The 9,247-nt window shown below is 50.4% G+C and overlaps 2 protein-coding genes across 3 annotated transcripts; one reads left to right on the top strand and one right to left on the bottom strand.

The window, feature by feature from the left end:
- Window positions 1-708: 708 nt before the first annotated feature.
- On the top strand, window positions 709-4,153 carry MRNIP (MRN complex interacting protein). Its single transcript, XM_058034844.1, has 7 exons — window positions 709-771; window positions 861-920; window positions 1,062-1,159; window positions 2,336-2,405; window positions 2,664-2,797; window positions 3,042-3,144; window positions 3,330-4,153. The coding sequence occupies exons 1-7, from the start codon at window positions 712-714 to the stop codon at window positions 3,879-3,881; spliced, it is 1,077 nt and encodes a 358-aa protein (XP_057890827.1). The 5' UTR covers window positions 709-711; the 3' UTR covers window positions 3,882-4,153.
- Window positions 4,154-4,468: 315 nt separating this feature from the next.
- Window positions 4,469-8,828, bottom strand: SQSTM1 (sequestosome 1). 2 transcript variants are annotated; one of them, XM_058034606.1, is made up of 8 exons: window positions 8,570-8,828; window positions 8,343-8,438; window positions 7,327-7,556; window positions 7,062-7,218; window positions 6,503-6,592; window positions 5,824-6,068; window positions 5,391-5,598; window positions 4,469-4,780 (listed from the first exon to the last, which is right to left on the bottom strand). In XM_058034606.1, the coding sequence occupies exons 1-8, from the start codon at window positions 8,745-8,747 to the stop codon at window positions 4,623-4,625; spliced, it is 1,362 nt and encodes a 453-aa protein (XP_057890589.1). In that variant the 5' UTR covers window positions 8,748-8,828; the 3' UTR covers window positions 4,469-4,622. The 2 variants fall into 2 exon arrangements, with proteins under 2 accessions (XP_057890589.1, XP_057890588.1); XM_058034605.1 differs by lacking the exon at window positions 6,503-6,592 and having other exon boundaries at window positions 8,570-8,826.
- Between the last annotated feature and the right edge of the window lie 419 nt (window positions 8,829-9,247).

The raw sequence follows: 9,247 nt of genomic DNA on the forward strand, positions 1-9,247 counted from the left end.
GAGGCTGCAGCGCCGGCGCTGGGGCTGCTCAGCAGGGATGGCCCCCATGGTCCAGGTGGAGCGGCACAAATTCACTGGGTCAGATGCCCTCTTTTTATCCTGTTTTTTTTTCCCTTTGGGTTGGTTTCTGTTTGCATCCTTCATGCGCCTGAAGGTTTGAGGCGCTCGATTCGCCCTTTACAGTTCTGTCCAGGCTGGCTGGTTTCGCTCGGAGGTGCTGCACTTGACTGAGGTATAACACGGTACATTGAGTGCCCTATTTCTTATAACGACCCTTTTTTACAATATAACAACCAAACTAACAATGCTTAACAATTATCACCTATTTTACAACAGTTCCTAACCTATTTTTGACACAGACCAACACATCTCCAGGCCGGTGCCGATGCGGTTGCAGACACGAAGGTCACGCCCGGGCAGCCGGTCCCCGCAAAGCGGGGTCTGGTCCTGTGAAGGGCGCTCGGCCGGTGACCTGATGTGTTTGGTTTGTGAGAGGGGAGAGCCCGTCGCGGTGCCGGTGTCCCTGCCCGGTGTCGCTGCCCGGTGTCCCTGCCCGGTGTCCCTGCCTGGTGTCGCTGCCGGTGTCCCTGCCTGGTGTCGCTGCCGGTGTCGCTGCCCGGTGTCCCTGCCCGGTGTCCCGGTGTCGGTGTCGCTGCCCGGTGCCGCCGCTGAGGGGCGCCGGCGGCTCGCTGTGGGAGTCACGTGACCGCAATGGCGCCGCGGTTCTGGGTTCTGAGGTGTTGCTGCTGCCGCCGCTTCCAGGGGCAGCAGGTGGGGACGGGACGGGACGGGACGGGAGGGACGGGGCGGAACGGGAGCAGTGGGTCCCAGCCCTGACCGACCTCTCTGTTCCCTCCCAGGCCAAGCGCAGCGGGCGGTGGAGCTGCAGCGTGTGCGGCCAGCGGCAGGCCGTGCAAAAGGTGAGGGCAGCCCTGCACCCTCAGCCGCGGGTGCTGGCCCTCGGTGACACCTGGCCCTCGGTGACACCTGGGCTGTCGCCTCAGCCCGTGCTGTGCCCCTCTGGCTGCTGCCTCAGCCTTGTCCTCATTCATTCTGTGCAGGTTTATGGGCAGGGCTCGGGCCTGGAGTGCAGGCGCCACGTCCAGAAGCTGAATTTGCTGCAGGGTGAAGCAGAGGAGGCGCTTGGTTGGACACCTTGGTACGGTGTTTAACCTTTACCTGCTCATTGCTTTTGATGTGCTGCAGCTGATTTGCACCTTCACATGCCCAGTGCCTGCTGGCCAACCCTAGCATGTTACAGCCAGGTTTTCTGGCCTGTGGAGAAGCCTTGACCCTGCTGGTTTTGGCCTCACCTCATAGGAACAAGCTCTGTGTTTGGGGTTTAGTGTCCCAGCATGTTTCTTTAGATAAGGATTTCTTTCAGATAACTATAGGTGATCAACAGTTGGTCAGGCCTTTATTTGTTCATATGTACACAACAGAGTTTGGGTTTGTTGATTTTTTATATTTTATTTAATTCGGTCTTTCTTATGTACTGTTTGATGAGCTGACTGTGGAGATGTCCCTTTTACACATTACATCCTCAAAAAACATCCATTTGAAGAAGTTGCTGCCTAACTGTTGGCATTTAGGGAGTTCACAATGTGAATCGGTTGAGTAATCACTGCTGCTAGTGATAAGAGACTTGTTCAGAGCAAACACTTCAGTGTAATTCCTGCTGGGCTGGAAAATCTGAGTAGCACCTTCCTGTTTATTTCATTTCTGAATCTGTTTATAAGTCATGTAATCTTGAAATGGTCTTGAACTCGTCCAGCCTCCTTTTTACTCAAAGTTATTTTCAGAGATCAGTCAAGGGTAGTTATATAACTTGGTTGTGACTACACAGTGCTTCACAGTTAGGCTTGGGGAAGAAAACTCATTGTTCACTTTATCAAAAAGTGTTGCTATTTTTATTCTCAAAGAATTGTGAAATTCAAAACATTATGAAACAACTTCCCTTTTCCTTGCTTTCATGGGATAAAATGAGTGAGTTTAAACTGTTGTAGCAAACGAGCACTGTTATATCCCTCATTATGATCAATTAAAATTTATAATTTCATAATTAGTGGCTTTAGATCAAACTTGCCATTTTGTATAGCAACAAGGAGGGCTCTAACTAGAGCCTGTAACTAGATTTAATCAAGTATTTGTGCAATGTATCTTGTAAATCATTCATTTAGCATAAGTTTTTCTGTTTTTTCTGATATGTCTTCTATCCAGTGTTCCTGTCCATGCTTTCTATTCAATACCTTGTGCTATGGCTGGGTGATTTGAAGCCTATAAATCAACAGACAGGAGTGTGTTCTAGAAATTGTAGTTTAAACCTCTATTTTAGGTGTGTAGAAGACTCTGTAAATGACAGCAAAAATAGAGCAGCACAGCATGAGGACAGTTCAGTCCAGCAGGTAAGATCCCTGCAAAGCTGAGGTAAATACAAACCCATTCTGTCCTGGGTGAATCCTGGTGAAACCAGTGACCCCTTTATGTGGTTCAGACAGCTGAAATGGTGTATCAAATCAGATAAATTATTTGATAAATCCTGGGAACGACACAGGAGTGCCATCCTAAACTGATTCATGATTTGAGGCATTCAGCACCTGTAACAATACCAAAAATGAGAACCCCCATGTTTTGCTGGTTTTAGTAACTCTCCAGTGTTGTAGGAGGGAAGGACAGAAGGCAGTCGCTGGAGTAAATATCTGGACCAGGAGAGTGAGGATCAGGAAGATGAGGAGGAGGCAGCTCTGGAAAGGCAACAGTTCTGTTCCCAGAGAAAGAACACTGTGGGAGAGCAAAGGTACAGAGAGAACTTGCTTTTGCAATTCCTGCCCCCGAGTGGTGACACTTGATTTGGAGGTGTGGGAGGGAGCTCAACTCAGATCTGAGCTTGGGTGCAGGTTGCAGTGTATGACCTAAGCTGAGGGATTTGGTATTTGGGGACAAAGCCATCCATTTTATGAAACCTCTCCTGTGAAAAGAGTCTGTGAAAAGAATCACAGTGGATCTAATCTGTCCTCTTTGGGAATGGTTCTCTTGGCCAGGAGACACCCGAAGCGCTTCCACTCCAACGATGTTCCAGAGCACGCAGAAGAAAGTGGAGATTCTCAGCTTATCTATCAAGCCAAAAAAGTTAAAACCACTGAGGTATTTTAGCTATAGAAGATGCTCCTGACCTTTTTTGTATCATCATGATTTTGAATTTTTATGAGTCTTTCTCTGTTCTTCTCCAAGCAAGCCATGAATTACTGGAGAGGAAAAAAAAACATGTTGGGGGTTTCTCTCTGAAAGGTTTTATTTAGGCAAAGCTAATGTTCTCTCCTTTCTTACAGTGCAAGAAATACTCTGTAGCAGTGCCTGATGGAGATGCTGCTTCTGTGGTTCCTGCTGTCTGTAAGACTGTAGTGCCTGAGGAGAATACACAGCCCCCAACTGCTTGTACCAAACCATCCAAGTGGGGAAAATATCTCTCATCATCTGACAAATGTGAAAATGCTGCTGCAGTGACCATGGCACTGCAGGAAGGCAGTGGAGGTGTGGAGCTGGACAGCACAGCTGCTGGTGGGGCCTGGAGGTGCTCAGGACAGGCTGGAAGAACTCTGCCTCAGGGTACAGGTTTTAAATTCAAAAAGTCTGTTTCTAGCACTGAGGATCTGGCCTCAACACTGCCCAGCAGCAGGTGCTCAGTTGAGGATGTGCTCAGAGAGTCTCACAACCAGATGTTAAGGGTGGGATCTGCTGCAGAGAACACTGCAGGAAGGTGCTGCTTGGCTACCACAGGGAGGCCAAACACCCTTGTGAAATCTAACCCTGGAGTAAAACTGAGCAGCATTTCTTGTGAGCAACTCTTCTGTACAGGTGAGGAGTTTGATGATGATCTCTGAAGTTCAGGCATATTTGGCATGTCTTTCTTGGTTCTAATGTATTTGAGGTGTTATTTACTGAGACAGTTTTGAACTAAAGGTGGTTTCACTCAAAGCCATAGAGAACTGCACTATTAAAGTTGTTTACTTGCTTGATGGTTGTTTGGGGGGGAAGGGAAGGAAGGAGAAGAGACTGTTGCTCTCAGGTTACAGGGTTGTCTAGCAACCTCAGCAGCTAGAAATAGGATTAGAATTAGGTCAGCTTGGGGAGAGAAAGCTCCCAGGCTTTAAGGATTCTTGGCCTGTACAATTAAATTCTGGGATTAACTCCTCCTTACAAGCTACAGCTCTTTTTCCCTGAACTACAGCTCTGTTGAAATCTCCCATAGCAACCCTTTCCTCCAGAGCTGTAAGCAAGCTCCAGAGCCAGCAAAGCACTGGATTTCTCTTCTTAAGTGTAGCCCTCTGTGTACACCAAAGATGTGCAGAAAGCAGTCCTGGGCTGCTTCATGCTGTCGTGGTTTGACACTGGCACAATGCCAGTGCTCTCATGAAAATACTTTCTTTTCAGCCCCATCCATAAATAATGTAGCTGTGATACTGAAATGTTCCAGACCCATGACATGCAGTAGTATTTATTTTTCCTCCATTCTACAAGCACTTAAGAACATGAGACAGAAACCCAGAGTAGGAAGAATGTTGAACCAAAATAGCTCGTGCTGCCTTATCTGCTTTCAGCTAGAAAAGTGCTTTTTGTTACTACTACAAGTGAGGTGGCTGCTTAGAATACTGGATGGCATCTAGTGCTGCCCCAATGTCGCAGTTCTTGGTCTGCAGGAGCCGAGTGAGCCATCCACCCTCATCAGAGAAGCCCATGGAGAGCATCTGGGACAGAGACTCGATGAGGCGAGGGTCAGCTTCTGTGGGGAGAAGAACAGAGTTCAGCTATTTCATGTAATTGGAAAACCAGGCAAGGCTTTAATAGCACTCTTTGAGAGGAGACATGCTCTTCTTTGTCTCCCAGGAGTGCAGATGTTTGAGATAAACAATACGTAATCAGAGCTAAGGAAAGTGCTTAGTCAGGCTCAGCTGGCCTTGCTGTGGGACTCTGGTGCTGCTGATGTCAGTTGAGGGGCCTTGGATACTGTTACTGGCTCCCACAGCAAAGTGATGCCCTAAAGCCACAGGATGTACTGGTCCACATCCTGCATTAAAAGGCTCTCTTGAGCAGTACACAGCAAGGACATGATTGAGGACAGCACCTATTTTGTGTGGCTCAAATGGCATTTTAGCCCAAGGTCAGATATCTGGCTGAGACTTAGCAGCCCACATTCAAGAGAGGAACCACCTGATCATCTCCAACAGGGTGCAAGAGCTGCCAAACCTGCTCAAGTCAGGGACAGGTTTAGCTCTATCTTACACAACCTTTGTTTTTACCACCTCTAGAACAAGTCTGCTTGTGTCAGGCCAAGTTGGCAGTTCCCAAGGCAGAGTTACTCTTAGCTCTGAAAGCTGCTCCCACTCTCCTACCTGGGGGCAGGTGTGGGTAGAGAGCAGCTTCTCGCAGTCCTGTAGGGCCTGGCTGGGGAGGATCCCGAGGCACATCCAGGGAGCTGGGACCGTCTGTGTCTGGCATCTGCAGAGACTGCAGTTCACCTGTGGAAGGATCCACTTCTTTGGATGATAAGTGGGTCCAGTCCTCCTCTCCCCCTGATGAACTGCTAGACTCACTGTGTTCCTAGAATGGAAAAAAAAGGGTCCAGGTGCTGTAGTGCTTTCCAGGCAGTATGCACATTCCTACTATTTGCCTTTAATGTAAAGAATTACATCCACAAGAAGTCCCACCACTTTTGCTGTAAATCTGCAAAGGTGCTGTGTATCACTTAATCTGCTCTCATCTTAATATTTACTCCCACAGTACATGCTAAGTGATTGTATTCAATTACTGTTGTAGTTCATGTACCTGGGAGTGGAAGCTGCCATCTTCCATTTGTGTGGGCACAGGATCTACCACCATGTCTTGCATCTGTTCTGCAATGACATTTACTTGTGCAGCAGACTCTGTGTTATTCCAGTCTGCTTTGGTCTGAACATTCTGGGTTGGAGCACTGCTGGTTGCCTCAGCATTGGTCTTCTCTTGGTTGGCAGAAGTGGGAGTCACTTTGCTTCTCTGTCCTCCATGTTCCACATCAATATCAACTTCAATACCTAGAAAAGCATTTGAGGTAGACAAAGTCTTAAGAGGTTTTTCCAAAGCACAGTCCTAAATGGATCAATCCTGCTCTACACTCTTAAAGTTTCTGTCGTCCTACAGTCTGCCATGTAACATGCAGGAATTAAAATGCATAGCCTTCTTTAATAATATGTCCACATAAACCAGGCAAAATCCAGAGTCACCACTGACTTGAAGTTAGTCTTACAGTGCTGACAAATAAATGAAATCTCTCCTCATTTTTTCTCAAAGAAAAGGTACTGACTGGCTGTTCTAAGCCTAAGCAATATTAGTATCCAAGTGTAAATTAAGCCTTTGAGGCTTAGGACACAGGAGGCAGTGCCAAGACCAGTCACAACTGACTGCTGCTCCTGCTAAACAGACCTGTAAGCCAGTCTCAGGGACTGGTAACAAACTGTAGGTCACTTACCCAGGGGACTCAGAAAAGCTGCAACACTCTCCCCAACATTCTTTAGGAAGGTGACATTGGGGTCCTGAGGCTGGCTGTTAGTAGAAGCTTCTAGAAAAACAATTTCTGTTAGCACACACAAGCTCTGAGGGAAAGGGCACCTGCAGAGGGTGTGTCCCCACAGGAGCTTAGTGCTCATTCCTGTCACTCACATACATTACAGAACAAAGCACTACAGAGAAAAACTAACTGAGCTACCTCTGTAGAAGAAAGCCAGCATTAGCATTGTTATGGCTCATTACCCATGCTGAAAGGCAGATCTGGAGTAGAATAGTGACATGCTTGACCTAACAGCTCGGCTTGGTTGGGTTCCAGATACTTTATCTGCATCCTCATTGACTGCACAGACCCAAGCACACCTTAAAGTAATCACACTTAGTGCTGAAAGGTGCCAATTATTTCAAGCAAATTAGATTCGTTCCTTTGTTTGTCTTCCCACCCAGACTCTACCCTGTCCTGCAGAACCTCAGCTGGTCTGAGGCTCCACCACCACCTTGTCTACCAGGGCATCTCCTCTCACCTTCAGCAGCAGGTGCACTGGGACCAGCAGTGGTGGCTTCAGCTTGCTCCGAGTTCTGGCAGGGAGCTGCAGGCCCAGGATAGCCCCAGCAGTGCATCCATGGGAAGGGTGGAACTCCGTGGCGCATTTTACGGAGCCAGCGTCCTCGGGGAAGCCACTGTAAAGGGTGACACTCATGTCACACTGGGTTCTGAGCAACTGAAACTCCTAACTTGAATCTGGAGAATCTCTCACTCATCAGTTCCCCATGAGAGATTTTGCTCACCTCAAATGGATTAAGCAGTGGGCTTTGGAACATCACCATGTTGTGCTCCTTGTGGATGCCCTTCCCCTCACAGGTGCTGCACAGGTCATAGTCTGGGCAGACACTGCACTTGAACCTGGTGCCCACCACAGGTCCCTCACAGCCGTCACAGATGACGTTGGGGTGCACCATGTTGCGGGGAGGCTCCTGGCTGCACTGCGAGCGGTGCTCCCGCTTGCACTCCTTTTTCTCTGTTAAGGAAAGGAAACTTCACATCAAGATCAGGTTACTATTTACAGCCTGGAAGTCAGGCAGAGGAGGAAGCACAAACAGCCCATCAGAGCAGTGCTGACTTAGTAGGTCAGTTTATTTTTACTGGCTGTCAAACCTAAGCCAGGCTCATGTAAGAGACCTTAAACCACGTGCGAAGAGGTTTTGCAAAGATACCTTCTCCTGAAACCAAGCATACCTTATCCTAAGTATCTCTTGGCATGCTTATTTTAGATTAGTACTGCACTACCTCATCTAGCTCCTCATCCTACCTTCCCAAGCACTGCAAGAACAAAATGTTTCTGGAGAAGGAGTTAGGAACACTGATGCCAGGAAGCATTAACATGAGAACGGGGACAACAGGTGTGGCTCATTAGATGGACTGCAGATAAAGCTTTGACAGCTTCTACCTGAACACAAGGGACTGGGGAGCAACTATGCCCTGGGAAAGTGGAATTAAGGCTAAGACGTTGTTGTGAATAATTAGGATATCAATGCCAGTTTAGCGTATCCAGGGAACGAGAATGACAACAGAGCTTCGCACTGGGCCAGCTGATAGGGCTAGGAGGAAACCTGTGGCTTGTTTATCCCACCTCAAATTCATGTTCTGTCATATTACACTGCCCTTTATTTAACCTCCCCCGCAGAGGCCGCAGTTTCCACCAGGCCCTCGAGGACACGGGGAAGGGCCAGGGCTGGGCTGGCTCGCCCGCTTTTAGGAGCGCTGCCAGGAGGCGCTCAGCCGAGCCCCGCCGTGCCGTCCGTACCTTTGATATAAACACGGAATACGCCATCCCGCACGTAGGGCATCGCCAGCTCCAGCTCCTCGTCGGAGGAAAAAGCGATCAGGTCCCCGTCCTCATCTGGAAAGGGCGAAGCACAGGATGAGGGGCCTGGTCGGGTGTCACGGGGGGTAACGGGGTACCCAGAGCCCCGCGCCCCGAGATCTGCCACCCCCGGGCCCGGCCCCAGCAGCGGCCCGAGCCCCGCTCACCCTTGTAGTGCATGCGGAAGGCGGGCGGCGGCCCGGCCCGCAGCAGGCCCTGGAAGAGCTCGGCGACGCGGTCGTAGATGGCCCGGTAGCGAGCGGGCGGCGGCAGGGTGAAGCGGCGGATCTCGCGGGCCGTCTCCTCCTTGCCCAGCAGGTAGGCTTTCACCGTCAGCGCCGCCATGGCTGTGGCGCAGCAGGAATTGCGGCCGGGAGCCGGGACACACACAGACACGCAGGGCGGAGTGAGCGGCGGCGACAGCGCCTCGGCGGCTGCGGTTTTATAGCGCACGGCGCAGGCCGCGCCCCCAGCAGAGCGCGTCCCCTTCGCTCCGGCCCCGGCTCCGCCCCGGGCCCGGTCCCCGTTCGCGTCCTGCTCCGTCACCGTCCAGGGCGGAAGGGAAAGCGCTCAAGGCACTTTTTTCTGCAGCCAGGAAAACCTGTGGATACGGCAAATGCCCCTTGTGTCTGCTCCCTGCCCTGCTCGGCCCCGGGCTCGCGTTTGGCGGCGCGGGGTTGCTGTGGTCTCCAAAGCACCAGCGGGGCCTGGGCGGGGAGGGGGTGTGACACAGGGACCTCCTGGGTGGGCACCAAGACACTCCGGTGGGGCAACACCACACCACGGGCAGCGCTGGGCTGCACTGGTCCCGTCACCGCTCGGCAGCGGCCACCGGGATCCGTGTG

Source organism: Melospiza georgiana, chromosome 15 (genome assembly GCF_028018845.1).
Source record: "Melospiza georgiana isolate bMelGeo1 chromosome 15, bMelGeo1.pri, whole genome shotgun sequence".
NCBI classification, from domain to species: Eukaryota; Metazoa; Chordata; class Aves; order Passeriformes; family Passerellidae; genus Melospiza; species Melospiza georgiana.

Bases quoted from the DNA above. Each gene is read 5' to 3' on its own strand.
- SQSTM1 (XM_058034606.1), bottom strand. From the start codon at position 8,747: ATGGCGGCGCTGACGGTGAAAGCCTACCTGCTGGGCAAGGAGGAGACG. The intron at 8,439-8,569 runs GTGAGCGGGGCT...CGCCCTTTCCAG, and splicing joins CTTCCGCATGCACTACAAGG to ATGAGGACGGGGACCTGATC. The intron at 6,593-7,061 runs GTGAGAGGAGAT...TTGTTTTTCTAG, and splicing joins CAGTGCACCTGCTGCTGAAG to AAGCTTCTACTAACAGCCAG.
- MRNIP (XM_058034844.1), top strand. From the start codon at position 712: ATGGCGCCGCGGTTCTGGGTTCTGAGGTGTTGCTGCTGCCGCCGCTTC. The intron at 921-1,061 runs GTGAGGGCAGCC...CATTCTGTGCAG, and splicing joins AGCGGCAGGCCGTGCAAAAG to GTTTATGGGCAGGGCTCGGG. The intron at 2,798-3,041 runs GTACAGAGAGAA...TCTCTTGGCCAG, and splicing joins AACACTGTGGGAGAGCAAAG to GAGACACCCGAAGCGCTTCC.